Here is a 19,760-nt window from a genome sequence, read left to right as displayed (position 1 = left end):
AAGTGCAATGTGAAACAATGAAAATACAAAAAGAGTCCAAATCTGACAATTTCTTTTGGAAAATCGATGTTTGAATCAAATGCCAAAAATGGACTGCTTTGCCAAGTATCAGAGTCGCCACCTAAATATTTATTTTGGGAAATTTGGGAAATTCATGACTCGTGCCAAAGGCCATTAGTCCGTCGTTACCAAAGTGTCTTGGTTCGGGAACTTAGGTATGAGAGGGGAAGGTCAATAATTGAACACCTCACTCACCTGATCAAAGATCGGCCTCTACTAATCATAAAGTGGTTTTTATGTACAATATATGCTCTTATTCTATATGTAACATACAAGTATAGACTAATTTCACGAAAAGTTGGAATGTTTGATTTCATGTTTGTTTTGAAAAAAAAAAAGGTGTTTTGAATATGTATCACTTAAAATGGTGATCTCATATATACATGAATCAAAGTATCCCAATTCAAGTGGTTAGTTTTCATTCACAGGCATTCAAACAGGTATATCAAATAAGCAGTTAGCCTTATGGTAGTATGTTTGATATGACAGTATTCACACTTATGCAATATGCTAAAGCAAAAATGCTTACCTTAATGTCCGAAGGCGAGTCCAAAAAGAAAGTAAATAGTTAGAAAAAAAATGCATGATCCTAATTTAATGACTAATGCAACACAAGCAACGTGCAATTAAGGTCCGGCTACTAGTATGGCATGTAAGTCAATTCAAGGCATGTGATAGCGCATGTATGCAAGTAAGGAGTTTAAATTTGACATTTGAATAATATGATGAGTCGAACTTATATGCATATAAATAAATGGATGCAAATCATGGAAAATACTAATTAAACATGATGTCCCTAATCTAACCATCATAAGTAATGAAATAAAAGGGAGAAAGAATGGGGGTTGGAAGACATACAACTTATTACATATTTGTCCTCGCGAAGGAGGGTCTGAATGTCCAACTGTCCGAATAAATAATTATTACAAAGCCGAATGACTAATAAATGAAAAGGGACTGTCTAATTTATTACAATAAGCCTTGACATAATAAACTCGTTATAACGTTTGACCGAATTCAATTAATCATATTGGTTCTTTATGTCGGTTATAATCCAATTTTAACCAATTTTATTAGCCTTTTTTATTACCTTTTCATTTCTTTATCTTTTCTCATGTTTGTGAAAAAGTGATATTTACGTCCACTAAAAGTCCAAAACGCAATAAAGAGAAACAAGCATCAACTTAACCCGAGAAGCAAATCTTATTTTCTTCGGGAGAAATTATAAAGGAAGAGTCAAACTTATTTATAAGTGATAAGGGATTCCAAGTCATACTCAAGATGTGCAACAAGGACTAATCAAGCTCAAAAGAGTGATAATGACTTAGAAAAACCCAAACTTGAGTGATAATGACTTGAAATCCAAACTTGATAATAAGTGATAATGACACTTTCCTTGGTGATTTCCAAGGGTCAATTAGTCCCTTAAAAGTAAACACACTGATGAATAAAGAGAAACGAAAAATAAAAGATTGTGCTTTAGTATAAGAACATGTATACATTTGGGGTAATGAACCTCCAAAAAATTTGAACCGTTAAGTATAGAACGTTTTATGCCTTTGGTAGTAAATCCCGTAAGAGATTAAATCAGTAAGCATAGAACGTTGTATACTTTTGGTAATAAACCTCCTGAGCATGAAACGTTTTATGCCTTTGGTAATGAATCTCCAAAGAGATTAAACCATTAAGTATAGAACGTTTTATACCTTTGGTAATGAACCTCCTAAGCATAAAACGTTTTATGCCTTTGGTAGTGATTCTCCAAAGAGATTAAACCATTAAGCATAGAATGTTTTATACCTTTGGTAATGAACCTCCTAAGCATAAAACGTTTTATGCCTTTGGTAGTGAATCTCCAAAGAGATTAAATCATTAAGCATAGAGCGTTTTATACCTTTGGTAATGAACCTCCGAAGAGATTAAACCATTAAGCATGGAAGAGTTCATTTCTTATACTTGAACCACAATCTTAATTTTTCACAACTTTTTAATCAAAATAAGCAAAGAATGGAGGGAGGTTGCAGAGATGATTATGCGAAGTTGATTAATTGGTTAGTACAAACAAACTTGATATTTAAAACATAAATCGTTGAAATAAATTAAACAGCCCCTAAATAGCATACAATAGTGCTGAAATTAAGCTATCGAAAGCGAGCAAAATTAAATAGGATCAAGTTAGTAAACAAGTGGAAGGAAGGGTGACTAACCCCTCCACTTTTATAACTTCAAATCACATAGTTTAGATGTTGAAAAACAGCCCCAAAAGAATTTGAGAGAAATCTACCACTTTTACTATTCACCGCGGAGGTACTATTTACCACCGGAGGTTACTATTCATCAGGTGGGGTAAATTATTTAAAGTAATAAATTACAACAATTTATACACAATATTTAAATTACAACAGATATGTGTGTGGTGCAGCCTTCCCGTTGAAACAGTAAAACAGTATAATAATAATAATAATAATAATAATAAATTACAACAAATATGTGGGTGGTGCAGCCTTCCCATTAAAGCGATAAAAAAAACAGTTATGAAAAGAAGTAAATGAAGTATTTAAACAAACTATATCACATTTTTAAATTAAATGAAAATTTGCGAAAACTCACCTTTTGGGGAAATGATGAATTTTCTGAGTCACAAACTTTCTTTTGATTATTCTCAAGTGTAAAAAGTGTATTCTCAAATCCTCAGTAGCTATAGAAGTTTGGAAGTATTTTGGTTCAAGATTGAAATATTTTGGCTCTCTTTTCTCTCTATCTCAAATGTTTTTTGCTTCTTGAATCAATTTTTTTTCGTCCTCCCCCCCTCCTGAGTCTCTCCCTCTTCGTCCTTATATAGGCAAAATATAATAAACATAATAATAATAATAATAATAATAATAATAATAATAATAATATATATACATATTGTTTGATGTTTGATGTTGGTAGACGGACTCGACATCAAATGAGTTGTTATTATTATTTTATAATATATATAATATAATATAAAATATATATAATATATAATTTATACCAAAATACTAAACATATAATATAATACTATAACTTTTTATTATTTTATTTTATATATTAATAAAATATATAATTTATACCAATTTATATAAAAACACCAAAAATATGAACAAACACATAAAATTATGCAAAATTACAAAAATACTAAACTAATGAAATATTTAGTATTTTAAAACAATTTGGTTATAATGGTGAATGTTGGGATTAAAGTTCAAATTTTATCTCTCTTACTGAGGATTCTGTGAGAAACGCATTCTAATTGTCATCATCGGGTAATCAAAAGAAAGCGCCCAAGTCTTAGGGCTGGTCAAAATGAGGAGTCTACAAGTAGCAAACACTCCCATCGCAACTGCACTTGTTGAGGCTCAAAAGGGAGTTACAGCACCAAAGACTCCCGTCATAACTACACCTATTGAGGCTCAAAAGGGAGTTGTAGCGCCAAACATTCCCGTCGCAACTACACCTGCTGAGGTTCAAAAAGGTAGTTACGAAGGCAAACATATAGTACACAGTTCATGTTGAGGGACACGTAGCACCTTCAGCCTGGTGGCTGTAGGTAGAATATTCCAGGAGATCCTTGGGGATACCTGTCTTCTCTCTATTCCGCCACTTGGTGTCCTCTTGGTGCCAAGGGAAAGCCTATAAATATGACCTATTTCCCAAGGTCCAAGGAGAGGAATTTTGGGATTTGGGAGAGATGATGCCCATTTTTGCATTGTCATACATTTCTTCTTGAGCTACTTGCTTCACTCTCACCCAGCTGTTCACTCTCCAACTTCCCAGACAGTTACTACTGCTTATTCTCCAGTCATTCTGTCATTGTTGGACCATTAGCACTGTTTTGCCTCTCTAATCATTCTTCTATCCTTGAACCCTCCTACAGTTACCAATATGTTCAATGTGGAAATATGTTGCACTATAAAGTGTGTGTCTTGTAGTATGGTATTTCATTTCGTAATGTTTGTGATTTATGTTGGACATGTCGTAATATGCATAGTGTATGATGTGGTACGTCGTGATGTTTTCCAAAAAAAGAAAAATTGATTATCACGTTACAAGAAAACTACATCAACAATTGAAACTCATCTACCGTATATCACTCTATAAAAATCAAACACATAAAAATAAAAATGTAAAACGTTACCTTCTCAATCATTACATACAAATGAGCAAAAAAGAATTCACTAAAATCATAATAAGGGTAAATGTGTAAACTCTACCCATGCTAAATTAAAGAAAATGTTCCTTACCAATTAAATAGGACCAAATAATTTATAAAAAAAAATACAAGACTAAATAGATTATCATTTTCTGATTTAGAATTTACCGGTAATGTCTCCTCGTTTGTTTGTTTTACCAAAAAAAAAAAAAAAAAAAAAGCATCCCCAAATTATTCTCCGAATCTGTCGCCGAACCTGATGCCATTAGTGGATCCGAATTTCAAACAACAATTGTCGCATGTTTTAGAATTTGTAATTTTTACGCGAAATTCATATCATCACTGCCACGTGGCATATGCGTTATATAGAATATTTTCTCATCATGTTTATTGCATTAAGATTATATTGAAATGACTATAATCTTAAGGGCTCAGTTTATTGGGTGATTATTCAGTACTCCTGAAGTATGGACACGCGATATTTCATAAAATTTTGATTGGTGGATAGGCGTAAGGACCCACAATTTATGTTGGGATGGAGGAACAACATAGGCCTAAATAATTGGTGATTGGCGTGGAGTATAACCACATGGTACTCCGGAAGTATTGAATAATTTCTCCAGTTTATTTAGGTTGAAAACGGTAGAAAGTGAAGGAAATAATTTTTTTTTCCTTATAGTTTGTTTAGCGTGAAAGTGATAAAAATTATAAGAAAATTAATTTTCTTGTACAATTCATAATAACATAGTAACTAAGTTTTTGATTTTTTATAAAAGAAAATAAAAAAATAAATAAATTTGTTATTTATAATAGCAAGATTCCCCTATCTTTTCATGAGAATCTAGGATTTCCAATAAGAATGTTCAGTATTTAAGAATAAAAAAATTAATAATTGAGGTCACAATAGCTAAATTTTTATTATTTCTCCTTTGTAGATTTATAACAAAACCAAACACTTGAATAATATTGACACATGAATTTTATTACCATTAATTTTATTACTTTTAATGACATTTCCATTCCCTTTTAAAATTTTCGTTATTCAAACATATCCCGTCGAATAAAGAAAGTCTCATTAACCACTGGCAAATGCATGAATTTTAGTTGAGGGCTAAAAATATTCATTCAAAATTGTGTTGATTAGGTGGTTTTGATTATGATGAAAGTGATACTAAATTATGCCTCAAAATGTGTTAATTATTACCTAATATAGTTATAATCAATAACTCAAATTTAATTTTTAATCTAACAACAGACAGTGAACGTACATATGTACCCTTTTTTCCCCAAGAAATATGTATAATGGAATTTCTTATAAGTTTTTAATGATATAAAATAATTATGAGGTTCTATAATTTTCTAAGAATTTTTGTAGAAGTAACGCTCAAAACTAATGCTCTAAGAATTTACATGGGGGCACCCCTTCCCAATTTGGAGAACTAATGCTCAAATTAGTTTCGTTTTGATAATTTGAATTATTTATTTTATAAATTTTTTATATATATTATTCATAAAAAATTAAGTTGATTCAATAATTATATTTTTCATTTTAACACATTTGTTGCAAAAAAAAGAAAAAAAAAAAGAAATGAGTAGTTTATTCAAAAAACACACTTGTCGTTCAATGTTTTAGAGACAAACATGATTGATTACGGAAGTTATGACATTTAAATCAACTTGGATTTTTTTGTCATGAGTAATATATTTGATTACTCTCAACTTGAGAGAGCGTTTGGACTTGGTAGGCTTATTTTGAAGTCGATTTCAGTTATTCGAAAATTGAATAGAATATTCATACAAAAAATCAAAATGATTAGATATAGGTAGTTATATGTTTTAATCATATTTGCTTTTAAAAAATGGACGACAAATATAATTTTAAGAATAACTATTCATTTTTTGTAATATAAATTTGATTCAAACATATAGTTACCGATCTGATTGTCTTATTTTTTGCATAAATATTCTACTTAACGAGTCATAAAAATGAATGGTCCGGATGAACAAAATTGGTCCAAAAATGAGCCTACTAAATCTAAAAACTCTCAAATTTAGATGATTAATTTTTAAAAAATCAAACCTATATGAAAAACCTTACAAAATAAGTAATTTTTTTCCTTCAAATAAATCATTAAAATGAGATTTATAATGAGCCCAACCAACTCCAATCATATCATTCAAACTATATTGAAAATAAGCCCAGACATATCATTCAATCTAAACTGAAAATAAGTATCTATTAGATGTAAAGAATTGGTTTGAACTTTTTAAAATCTTATTTCTTTTATGTCTTGATATTATAAAAAAATTGGTTGAACTTTTTAAATCTTATTTTATTAAGCCTTGTCGTTATAAAGAATTAGTTTGAACTTTTTAAATATTTTAATGGCTTGAACATTGTCATCTTCCATCCCACAATTATTCTGCCAACATTAGATTCCAAACTTGCGTTGGCTTGTTAAAAAAAAAAAAAAAAGAAAAAAGAAAAAAAGAATTATAATAAGATAATGGGTTGGCTCCTCTCCTGTTCGTAATGGGACTAGTGGTTGTTATTGGCCCATGGTGGGCTACGCTCGTATTGATGATTCAAATTATTTAATATGTATGTTTTATTAAATATATTATCTTTGTAAAAGTTAAGTTGATTGGATATTAATAGTTATTTGATCAGATTATACTTGTGTCAATGGTAAATATTAAAAATAAATTATTGACACAAATGTGATTTTATCAAGCGACTATAATATAATTTTTTTATAAAAATAATATACTTAACAAATCCTATACATTAGGCTTTCGTTTGGGATGTGCGTTGACTTTTTGATTATTTTAGCTTGGGACTAAAAAGCCTCGTTTGGGATAGACTTCTTGGCTTTTTTGACTTTTGTGAAAAAAAAATTGAAATAATTATAATTTAAATGTGATATTTTATCTTATTAAACTAAAAAATCTATTTAATCGTTTTGTAACTATTTTAACTCAAACTCTATACGCCAAACAAAGCTTAAATAGTTTAAACCATCGATCCATGCCCACCCTGGGCCAACAAGAGAGTCCAATTTATAAATGGAGTAGCGAGAAAGCCTTTACCTAAATTGAAAGCTCTCTATTCTAAAAGTACACATTTTTTAGGAGAGATTTTATTGAATATTCAAATACTTCAAAAAGTTGAATAACATATAACATAATCATTAAATAAAAAATATTTAACAAACTCATCAATTACAATGATAAGTCATTAGTTTGTCCAAAGATAACGCTATGTGATACTTTATGTGGGGACATATTTTATGAATGACAGCATGTGGCCAAGGTGACGCTGACATGTTAGCTGAGGTGTCACGTGGTTTGATCATGCGCCTAGATGATCTCGGCTAGGTCGAGGTTATCTGCGGAGATATCAGAATCCGAGATAAACGGATAAAGGACAAGAGCCCTAGAATGGGGGTGGACCTCAGTTAGGATAAAAATAAAGCTCTTACGGAGTTTATCTCTATCTAGTTGGGAGTCCAAGATGAGTAAGGCCTCGTTTAGGGAGTGGCTATTTTAGCCAAAAAGTTAAAAAGTTACTAAAAGTTATCATATCATCTCTCTACTTTTCTGCACATCTTTTCGTAAAAAGTCAAAAAGTTACTAAAATAGCCTGTTCCCAAACGAGGCCTAATAAGCCAAAGTCCATTGAAGCTAGGCTTCTGCGGGGATCAGGCTAGTGCTGGCTATAAAAGTAAGGTACCATCGTGGGTCTAACGTATGTTCTTTATGCTCTGTCTAGTGAGTTAAACACTATTGGCTATCTTTGAGAGATAATTACTGACTTGATCGTCGGAGTATTTTTGGGTGGACGAACCACTGCCGGATTCTTATCTTTCTGTGCCAGGTTGTTCAAGCTTAATCTATTCTGCCGTTACTCTCCTGCTGAGTTTCCCTGTTTGGTTGTGTGGTCAAAAATCAACACCCACACTTTATATGCATTGTGATTAGTGGAGGAGGTAGAGCCTACAATTTTATGTTAGATGATTGAGAAATATGAAGAAACTGGTGGTTTGAGATTGATGAGGAACATAATCATGTGGTGCCCTCTAAACCAACTAATAATTTTTCAATTACAACAACTCCAACGTTATTCACACATATAAAGGTTCAAACTTAAGACTACAAAACATCTGAGAGCTCGTATTTTTTGCTCGAGCATGCTTTCGAGTTTGTAGCCTCCAGACCTCTAGAGTAGATTGCTGGAGAGCTTTGCTATTATTTTCCTTGATATCTTGGTGAGGTTGTTGTCCCAAATGGAGTTATTTGTTACATCAAGGAGCTTGCTACCATCTAAACATCTTTGAGTTACTCATCGTTGGATTCCGAAGATTGAGCTTGAATGCTTTGAAGGAGTTCAAAGCTGTTCATCGTTGTAGATTCAACTCGGGTGTTGTGGATTCAACACTAGGCTATTCAATTCCGAGACGAAGACGTGGATGAAAGAGTCACAAGAGATGGAAGACATTCCTAGAATGAATTATTTGTACCCTTGTGTAATTTCATTATCTTCATAATGGATTGTTTAGTGGCCATTGGCCCGTGATTTTTTTTTATCGCAATTGTGGATACTTCAATTGTGATTTTTTCCACGATAAATCTCTTGTGTCAATTTATCAATTGTGAAATTACAAGGTAAATCACTTTTGTACATGCTAGTTGATTTATATTGTTAATTTTGTTCATTTGGAATTTGTCACAATTAAATATATTACGAATTATGAATCACTTAAATATATATATATATATATATATATATATATATATATATTTTTGGAGATCTATACTTGATCTTTGTTGATTTATTGATATTCAAATTTGTGATATGTGTGATTGAATTTATTTAAAAAATCTTTCAATTTAGGATAAATTACATTGACACCTCCTGAGATTTATATTTATTACAGTGCGCCCTTTACATTTGGGAAATTACGCTGACCCCCCTTGTCAGTGTAATTATTTGACGATATTAACTTTTAAGTTAAAATGACATATCTACCCGTAACATTTACATACACTTTAAAGGGTAAATTACATTGACACCCTGAGGTTTCAATTTAATACGAATCCTTTCTTGACATTTAAAAAAAAAAATAAAATTTAATAAAAATAAATATGAAGAAATATATTTAATTTGTAAAAAATTATTTCTAACCACTCGTAAGATAAAAATTATATAAAAATGACAATTATTTTTTATTTTTTTATTTTTTAACCAAATTAATTTTTAATTTTTAAATTTTTTTTCTAAAAATCAAACCATACATAACCTAAGAATTTTTTGATAAGTCATTTCTTACGTTAGTAACTTATTTAATTATTTGCTAATTTTATGATATTTTTACTATCTGAGGCTTGTTTGGTAACTATTTCGTTTTCAGTTTTTAATTTATATTTATAAAAATTTAAAAAACTGTCATAAAAACTTGTTTGATACTTTTTTTGGTTTATAAGTTGTCTCAGTTTGTAAATTTGAAGAAAAACGTAAATTCAAAAAATGAATTTACATTGGTTTTTAAACAGAAATTTTAAAATTTGACTAACAATTTTTTTTTCCAATTAATTTTTTTTTCAATGAATTTTTTTTTAACTAATACTAACCGATGGGGCAATTGGTAATGCAACTTTAAACCTAGGGAAAGAGATTGTAACTTCTAAAATATGAGAGGTGTTAATGTAATTTACCCAGTGAGAACAAAATTGATATTTAAAAAAATTAAATTACTGACATAAGCAAAATCTATTAGTTGACTTAACAGTCAACTAGCTGAGAGGAAGCAATCTATAATAAAATTTTAAACCTCAGGTAGAGTGATGTAATTTCTAAAAGATAAGAGGGAACTGCAATAAATATAAACCTCAGGGGGTGTTAATGTAATTTTCTCTTCAATTTATATATAAAATTCTTTAATTTATAATTATATTAGTATATTTATTTAAAAAATATAATGTGTGATTGAATTTAATTACAAAATATTTTATTTTTTTTAAAAAATATAGTTGAATAGATGAACTTGAAATTTATAATAATTTTTTGAAATTTATTTTATTTTTATTGATACTCACATTTGAGATCATTAAATTACCATAATGCCCCCAAGTCGTTGTTTCGGAAATGGACCTTTCTGTTCTGGCCATAGTAGTAGCAGTAGTTCAACTACTCAATTATAAAGTGTGTGCGCGCCCTCTCGAAAAGGGTATAGAGAGAGAGAGAGAGAGAGAGAGTGGAGGAATGGGGTGGGCAATCGCTTTGCATGGCGGCGCCGGCGACATCCCGGTGACTCTGCCATCGGAGCGCCGTGTGCCGCGGGAGGCCACCCTCCGCCGTTGCCTTGATATCGGCGTCGCTGCTCTCCAATCCAAACACTCCCCTTTGGATGTCGTCGAACTTGTGGTAACTCTCTCTCTCTCTCTTGATCGCTCGTCGTGTTGTTATTTAGCTTCATCAATCTGATCACGCCGTTGAAATTTTATTAAGCATTTGATTCTATACAAACAATTAGATCCAATAGTTGTGTGTGCATCTATGATTTTATCACTTTCAATTTGTTTTGTTTTACTTACTTTTTCAGTTATGATTCATAGAATTCTAGCTGATGAGATGCGTTTGGTTACCTAAGAGTGAAACCGAGGAAAGTACCATACCATAATACTCGTGACTTGTAGGGAAAACCCATTATGGCATTCCTGTTCAATAAAGAATACAAGGAAGAAAAGGCAAAGCACAAAGTCTATCCCTTCTCTGTGATTTGAGCGCAAATTATAGCACTTTTTTTTTTCTCCATTTTTTTTTTATTTTTTATTTTAGGGTAAATTACACCGACCTCAATTGAGTTTTAGAGGGAATACAGTAAGTTTTATAATTTTGACATAATTACATTAAGTGCATGTGAAATTTTAATTCATATAACACATAGTTCCATTTTTATTAATAATTTGTTATTTATATATATGACAAAATGATGTTGTCATATCTTTTACACTAAAATGTATAATTTATGGTATCTATTTTTATATTTTCGCACTATTTGCATTAGTTTTAGTCTATTTAATCTTGTTAGAGGAGAGGTCAGTGTAATTATATCAAAACTGTATAGTATTTTTTCTTCCATTGTTATTATAGGAGAGGCCTATTGTATTTTTTTCAAACCAGGGAGGTCACTATAATTTACCCTTTATTTTTTTATACCTTGGAGAGATACAAAGGTAATCTTGGTAGACAAATAGGATGTTGAAAAACTAAAAATAGTTCTTTTTCCTTGGGGTTTGTCTTGACAATTGGGTTTCCTAACCTGACCAGACATGTGTCCGGAACACCACTTGACCATGTGCCCTCCAATGGGTTTTTTTTGAATTTTTTTACCATGTTTCTTGTTTTTTGGACCATGTACATATTTAACCCCTGCTATTGGGCGGACACAACCAACATGATATTCGCAGAAGACAAGGTAATTACTCTTCAGTGATGGGCTATGCCTTTTTCCTGTCGTGGCGATAGCCTACGGTCTTCCTCACACCATGCAAACTTGGTTTCAGATTAATATAGAGGACGGTCTTCCTCACACCATGCAAACTTGGTTTCAGATTAATATAGAGGGGGTTTGTGCTCGCTTATAATAACAATGGAAGAATAGAAAAAGCACTAATAAAATAGGGTATGGCAAAAAAATATATTTATTGTGCAGGCTAAGATCTTTTTGAACCCTTTTCTTTTCTGTGTCATGGTATCATAATTAACTGTGTTAAAGTGTGTCAGACAAACATGCATCATGCCTTTTTCCTGTTGTGGTGATGGCCTATGGTCTTCCTCACACCATGCAAGGAAACTTGGTTTCACATTAATATGGACGGATCGTTCAAAAAAAAAAAAAAAACAAAAAAAAAAAAGGATTAATATAGAGGGGGTTTGTGCTCACTTATAATAACAATGGAAGAATAGAAAAGCACTAATAAACTACAATAGGATATGGAAAAAATATATTTATTGTGGAGGCTAGGATCTTTTTGAACCCTTTTCTTTTCTGTGTCATGGTATCATAATTAACTGTGTTAAAAGTGTGTCAGACAACCATGCATCATGTTGCATCTTACTCTTCCTTTATGGTGAATTGTATTCAACTTGTAGACACACAAAATTGGGAAGTATAATGGAATGCTAATTTGTAGGTAAGGCAAGAGCCTTTTTTTTTCTTCTCATTCTATATGGATGATTTGCGATTGATGTTCCTGGTTTGTCTTCAATAAAATATTTTACTGAATCTGGATTGTGCAGGTGCGTGAACTAGAAAATTGTCCACACTTCAATGCTGGTAGGGGGTCTGTCCTAACCAGCGATGGCACAGTTGAAATGGAGGCTTGCATCATGGATGGTAAAACAAAGAAATGTGGCGCTGTTTCTGGTCTCACCACTGTCGTTAATCCCATATCTCTATCTAGGCTGGTTATGGAGAATACTCCTCATATATATCTTGCATTTCATGGTGCTGAGGCATTTGCAAAGGAACAAGTGAGTGAAGATTATATGTATATGGCTGCTGTCTCATTTTGTTTTGTTTTATTTTATTTTCTTGTTTCTTTATTTGTTACTTAAGTTCACGATGCTGAAGACTCCTATTCATGTAAGTTTAATCAATTCAGTGACATCATCTCAATTGTTCAGGATACGAAATAGATTAATGTTTTAGCAGTTAATAGCATAGATTAATGTTTTAGCAGTTAATAGCTCTTCCTGTTGTTGTGATTTTATTAATCTAGAAATTTTCTAATACATTTGATTAGAGCCTAGGGTTCCAATCTTCCAACACAAAATCCACTCTTCTAAGTTCCATAGCAATGGATATACAGATTGGGTGAAGCAATCTGCTGGGGTTATGTCAGTATTTAGAATGCCAAAATGCTGCCAAATAACATTTCATTTTCCTTTTTATTTTTTCTCTTTAAATCCAGAATGAACCTTTCTGATTCATCTCTCTCTCTCTCTCTCTCTCTCTCTCTCTCTCTCTCACATTCTAAAAAAGAGGTAGTTTATGAGTCTACAATGATAGATATTTTCAAGTGTTTATGTCTGTCTCCTACTTTTGAGAGTAGTTTTTGTGTATGTGTCACACATCAGCTCAGTCAAGGATTGGAACTGGCAGTTTGATCCACTTGCTGTTCCTTTCTGGAACCCATCTACCTCCACTGGGCTAGTTCAGTTGTGCATTCATTTGATACTGAGAGGAACGTGAGAGAATCGATCTTTAAAGGCGTGTCCTCAATTGTGTCTGTCCTGGGTTTCTCAACCCAACGCAAGTTACACAACCTAATCTGAACAAAGTTGCTCTGATATTTTCGAGCGAAATAGTGCCACTTTCTAATCAAGATACAATGTATTACATATTAATATTGGCAGCTTGCTTGGAGTAAATGACATATTTTTCTGAAGATTTTAACAAAGGAAAGCAAAAAGAAAAGAAGAAAAAAACCCCTCTTTGACATTTGGTATTTTTTAAGGGACTGCATCTATATTTTAATTTCCAATTGTAAATTGTTGTATCTGGTTCTGTTATTATTCCTGATGTTATTTGTTTCTTCTCTACCGCTTCTTCTTCTTTGTATATATATATTGATTTGGTTTCCATTTTTTATGTATGCTAATATTTTTTGTTTATTTGTTTAGGGGGTTGAAACTTTGGATAGAAGCCATTTCATTACTTCAGAAAATATTGAGAGGTTAAAACAAGCAAAAGAAGCCAACAGAGTTCAGGTATGCTTATTATATTACTTCTCATAAAGTTTAGAAATTATAACCGCAGAAGAACAGATTTTTGCTTTCTACATTACAGTACCTAGATCATTCAGGTTTTTAAATAATCTCGGCAGGTAGAACTTTTTCAGGCATGTTTAATTATTGGATGAAATCAATCTAGTCTGACCTTGGATTTATGTAATATCTGGAGGATAAGGTCAAAAAATTATTCCCTGTTTTCTAGTTTCTTGTTGAACTTTCCTGATTCACTCCAAAGGCCATTTTCCTTTGTACCAAAAGAACTTCATAATACTTACCGAGGGAAAAAAGGGCTTTAGGATTGTTGTAGAGCTCACAACTCGTGTTAAACTTTAAGCCCTGTTTGTTTATTCAACCAATATAAACATCATCATTTCAGCTTGACCTCGCATGCACATGATATTTCTTACATCTTCCAAACATTCTGGTCAGCTGAGAATAAAGCTTTCCCATTCACTTTGGAACTGCTTTCACAGGAAGCACTCATTTAGAAATCCACTTAAGCTCTTCATATTCTTTTCTGCAACATTTGCTTTTGGAGATCATACATAAATAAATCAATGAGAACTGGAATACGGTTTGGTATTAATATTGCAGTGTAGTAGGATAGGATCTACAATATGACTAGGGCTTGAGTTTGGATCTTTTATTTTTTATTTTTCCTTGGGCAAGGGTGATTAAAATTTTTTAGTGGGGAAATAATGAAACATGCATCATTTTGGTGTTTAGGGCCCCCCCTCCCCCAATTCCTTTCTTTTTTTCTGTTAGTGTATTATGAAAAATGGTACAATGGAAATTAGTTTCTTTGGTTGTTTTGTAGTTATGAGCATGTTACCAAATGCATGATCAGTTCGCCTTTTTATCAACAAAAAGTTCATAAATTTTGAATGCACTAAATTTCTACTAATTTTTAGGGATTTAACTATGTTAAGTAAATAAACTTTATATTCCTGTCTGCTCTGGTCTCTTAATGTGTCTTTCCCTCTTCTTGTCAACTCAAATCTTTTTAGTGTAGTAGGTTTCAAATCTTTGTTTCTCGTTATGCTTTCCAAGAAAAGCAATATAATAAACACAAAAATATTTAGTGTTATAGAACATACATGTAGTGCTTCTCTTATAATTTGGAAAGAAAGTCACTTCAATGGACAAATTGGAATATTTTTTCTCTCCCGATTCTTCTTGCTTGAATCTTTAAAAATTGACAGAAATGCATGATTATTTGTATTTGCTAGAAAAATTGTACCTATAATGTACTCAGAACTTCATTAACTACATTTGTGCATGCTATAGCCTATTTTCCTCAGGAAAGAACCTTTTAGCTTTGTTTGGATCTTGGATAATGAAGTTTTATGGAGGGAAAAAGTAAGACAAGTGAGAAGTGAATGAAATAAAAGCTATTTTTCTTCTTCTCACAAATCGAAGCTATTTTTCTTCTTCTCACAAATCCCTTCATTTTCTTTTCTTTCCCCAAATCTCTTCACAATTCCAAGATCCAAACATGACATTGAAGTCATTCAATGATGCAAACTAGATAATGACTGTGTTATAAATTCTGTAGCTAGATTATACACTGCCCACCCCAAAAGAACAAGCAAAAGAAACCATTGTTGCTGACGGGGATAGCCAAATCGGGACAGTTGGATGCGTGGCTGTCGACAGCGATGGAAATTTAGCCACTGCAACTTCTACTGGTGGATTTGTCAACAAGATGGTGGGAAGGATTGGTGACACACCCATTATCGGTGCAGGGACGTATGCCAATAGCTTGTGTGCAGTCTCTGCCACTGGAAAAGGCGAGGCCATAATGCGAGCTACCGTAGCACGAGATGTGGCAGCTCTTATGGAGTACAAAGGGCTTTCTCTCAAGGAAGCAACAGCTTATGTAATTGAAGAGTGTGCACCTAAAGGCACTGCTGGCTTGGTTGCTGTGTCTGCTAGAGGAGAAGTCACGATGCAGTTTAATACAACGGGTATGTTTAGAGCTTGTGCTACGGAAGATGGGTATTCTGAAATGGGAATATGGCCATCCGTGTGAAGTTAAATTATTAGGGTTTGGTAGTTTAATCATCGTCTTTAGTCTTAATAGTAACAACATTGTTAATTTATTAGGGTTTGGTATTAAAGTTCCATTTGAGGGAAGGATGACGAACCATTCTGTTCTGTCAAGTATTACTTTTGGTCTCTGATTTGATGGTGGTACATGCTAGGTCTTTTGTGACAATTCAAGTTTCCTTCTATTGTTAGGTCTCAACTTTGTCAATATTGGTCTCTAATTTGATGGTTGTGCATGCTAAAAATCAGTCTTTCGTGTTAATTCAACTCTACTTCTATTATTAGGTCTCGACATCTTCGTTTCTATCTTCCTAGTAGTTCATATAGTCTTTTGATTCCTATTCATTATTAAGATGTTCCATATTCAAATAGCGGAGATTCATGACGGAGTATTGTGCTATTTACCAATGAGTGATGTTGTTGGATTAATCTATAACCAAGAAAAATTGGTCTATTTTCGTTAGGGCTTCTAATATTAGAGCTCTTGCCTATCAGAATTCATTGATTCATTCTACTTGGGGCTCAATTTGAATAGTGTTTGGAAGGGGAACTGGAAAAATAAAAATATTTGAAAAGCGGAAAAATTGTTTTGATAGGACTGTCCTTTCCTATTATAAAATTGTTTTGATGGATTTTTCACCATATTCTATTTTATTTAGTACATCAGAGGAGAAAGGAAAGCGGAATCCGTGGCCTTTTAGTGAGAAATACAAATTCTGGTAATTGGACTAATCTCAATTGTTGAAAAGGAGAATTATTAATCAAATATAAAAAGTTGAGAGAAAAAAAAAAAAAAAGTATGAATTAGGGGATCTTCCTTACGCTCTATTTGTTTGGATAGGAAATATTTTTTACAAAAAACTTTTGCAGAAAATTTTTTTGGAGAATATTTTTCTATATTTGGTGGTGGTGGTGATGGAACAAAGGTGGAAGTGGTGGCGGTGATAGCGATGGAAGTGGGGGCGGTGGAAGTGGTACTGGCCGTGATGATGGTGGAGGTGAGAGTAATAGTGATAGTGTGGTGATATTAGTAAAACTTTAATACGAAAAACGATTTCTATCTTTTAAAAGTGAAAAATATTTTATGTCCATATAAACTTATTTTCTGTTGACCATAGAAAATATTTGTCGTTAACTTTCGTTTTCTATTGTACAAAATACCAAAAAATATAGAAAATATTTTTTAAAAAATATACCCAAACAAATTGAGCATTTTTTTTTTATCAACAAAGAAAAGGGAAACTTTATTGATGGGAAGATTAAAACAAGAACAAAATACATCAATAAAGGAGGGAAGTGCAAAAAGCATTATAGTTAACACTCCATAATCCCAACTAGGTTGGCACCAAGGAGGAAGCACAATCATCTGCTAGCACTCAACTCATAGATTGGCGAAAAACCAATCCAAAAAAGAGAAACAAAACCAAACACAAAAATAAAACCAACCAACCATACAATAAAAGCAACCTTGACTCCTCCCCCCACAAAATGCTCCAACAACTCATAGCTAATGCATTAGCAAATTCCTACAGAAACGAACCAGATGAACGGCCAATTGCCCCCTCTATCAGATGAGCAACACAAAAAATACCCCCTTCATAACCTTCCAGCCAAAACACCAGAGCTGCCCAAAATTACACTTTGTGACAAAATTCATTAATGAATACCTGATCTGTTGTAAGTTGGACAAACAGAGCAGCATCTCAGCAGCAACATGACAAAACCAACATCACAGAACCAACTAGCAAAACCACCAGCAAAATAACCTCAACCTTATGCACATACTTGCTACCAATGAGATGTTTCTAAGCCCATTAAACCAATTCCAACAATAGCAATACCCAAACCCTTCAAGTTCTTAAATCCTTGGTTTTCACACCCTACCTTTATGCCTGGAGTTAAACAGCTTTGGGAGAACATTCATGTGTTAGGATGGGTAGGGTATAGACTCATGGAGAAACTGAAAGAACTAAGATCTCATTTAAGGGTATGGAACAAGGAGGTGTTTGGTAAAATTGATTCTCTTTTAAAGTCAGTTGTAGAGAAGTTGCATGATTGGGATCTGATGGCAGAATCTAGGTCTCTGGCTGATGAGGATATTAAAAGAAGAAGAGAAGCTAGAAGTCTGGTGTGAAAATTAAGCAGAGATAAGGAGAGGTTATGCCATCAGTGAACATTAGTGAACATTAGTGAGCAAATTGAGCATTAGTGAACATTGTTCCTATATCCTGTCCTAACTCTAACCTCGACTTTTATACCACTTAGGCCTCGTTTGAGAACGGAGTATTTTAGTAATTTTTTTTTTATGAAAAAATATGTAAAAAAATAGAGAGGGAAAGAGTGATGTGACAACTTATAATGATTTTTTGACTTTTTGATTAAAATATTTAGTCTCCAAACGAGACTTTAGTGTAATCAACCCTTGACCTTACCTGTCTCATTTAGTTTTACAAGTTATTTTTTATTATTAAATTTTAATAATGTATTTTTTATAATACAAAATGACAAATGAATTATAACAATATGCGTGGAATTGAAGAGTAAGAAGAGAGACCAAATTATGAAATATTCTATGGGTCCCCAAGAGCTGGATCTGCCTCCTCTCCAATCATGTCTTGAACTCTCTAGCAGATGAAGATGCATGGTAATCAAGGATCCAAAGGTGATGGAAAGGCCATGTTTTGTGCATATTGGTCGACTGTCCGGGCGATCACCCAGACGACTGATGCAATACTTGTCTATAGCAGTTGTCACATTGTCTACCGCGACTGTCACCCTTGTTGGCCGCAATTATTACCTTATTTCTAGATGATCGATCGAACGACCGGTCAGACAACCGACAAAAGAGTCCAAGACAATGAATAGATTAGATAGTGCTGAAAAGGAGACGGATAGAGTTTGCCATTGTCCTTTTTCAATATTGTCTTAAAACTATTTGATCCTCGTGGCAAGACAAGTCCACTAGGGAGGTTCTTTAAAAAGTGTTATAGATTGGACCATGTTGTTTGAGGCTGTAGGGTTTAGGATCATATTTTAATGATTTGTTTCATTTTTAAGATATTGTATGTAAATTATTTATAAAAAAAAAATTATAGTCAAATAGATAATAAAAAATGAGCGTGTGTATTTTTTATAGTCAATACATAATAAAAATAATGAAATTATCATAATGTAATTATCAAATAGATTTGATTTTTTTAGAATAATTTATACACAAATAATTTAAAAAGAAAATAAAAATATCATAAAAATAGGACCGTAATAAATTCCACAACTTAGTACAATATAGTGGGACTATACTGAAGAGAATGTTTTCTAAAAGAATAGCGTCATGCTGTACACATTTTTTTGGGATCTGTACTATATATAAGTTATGATATTTGTGGTGTTGATTACCACAAATATTATAACTTATTCTTCTCTACTCATAACTAAAAAATAATGAGTCATAACCAAATACTACGTGATGTATTATCAAAGACGTTTTAGATCATAATCAAAATAATAATCATAACTAACAATACAATAAGTTATAATCAAATAATAAATAACATCATAATATGTCATAATCAAATATTGCAAGTCATAATTAGGGCATATGGTACACACTATAAAAGAGGGTATGTATTGTAGAATTTTTCAAAAAAAAAAGGGAATGCTAGGATATATGAACCG

At 32.4% G+C, this 19,760-nt stretch overlaps 1 protein-coding gene across 1 annotated transcript; it reads left to right on the top strand.

Annotated features, from left to right (window-relative positions):
* Positions 1 to 10,371: 10,371 nt before the first annotated feature.
* On the top strand, positions 10,372 to 16,293 carry LOC114317971 (isoaspartyl peptidase/L-asparaginase 1). Its single transcript, XM_028264777.2, has 4 exons — positions 10,372 to 10,661; positions 12,540 to 12,773; positions 13,926 to 14,012; positions 15,592 to 16,293. Exons 1-4 carry the CDS (start codon positions 10,383 to 10,385, stop codon positions 16,066 to 16,068), a joined length of 1,077 nt encoding a protein of 358 aa, XP_028120578.2. The 5' UTR covers positions 10,372 to 10,382; the 3' UTR covers positions 16,069 to 16,293.
* The last annotated feature ends 3,467 nt before the right edge of the window (positions 16,294 to 19,760 follow it).

The sequence above is a fragment of the Camellia sinensis genome, chromosome 15 (genome assembly GCF_055761805.1).
Source record: "Camellia sinensis isolate YWXY chromosome 15, ASM5576180v1, whole genome shotgun sequence".
NCBI lineage: Eukaryota > Viridiplantae > Streptophyta > Magnoliopsida > Ericales > Theaceae > Camellia > Camellia sinensis.
The sequence above is the reverse complement of the archived record's forward strand: the minus strand, read 5'-3'. Positions and strand labels throughout refer to the sequence as shown.

What these genes read in the sequence shown, in the direction of transcription:
- LOC114317971 (XM_028264777.2), top strand. Translation starts at nt 10,383, where the DNA reads ATGGACCTTTCTGTTCTGGCCATAGTAGTAGCAGTAGTTCAACTACTC. An exon ending in AGGCATTTGCAAAGGAACAA is followed by an intron (nt 12,774 to 13,925) that starts GTGAGTGAAGAT and finishes TTATTTGTTTAG; the next exon opens with GGGGTTGAAACTTTGGATAG. An exon ending in AAGAAGCCAACAGAGTTCAG is followed by an intron (nt 14,013 to 15,591) that starts GTATGCTTATTA and finishes TAAATTCTGTAG; the next exon opens with CTAGATTATACACTGCCCAC.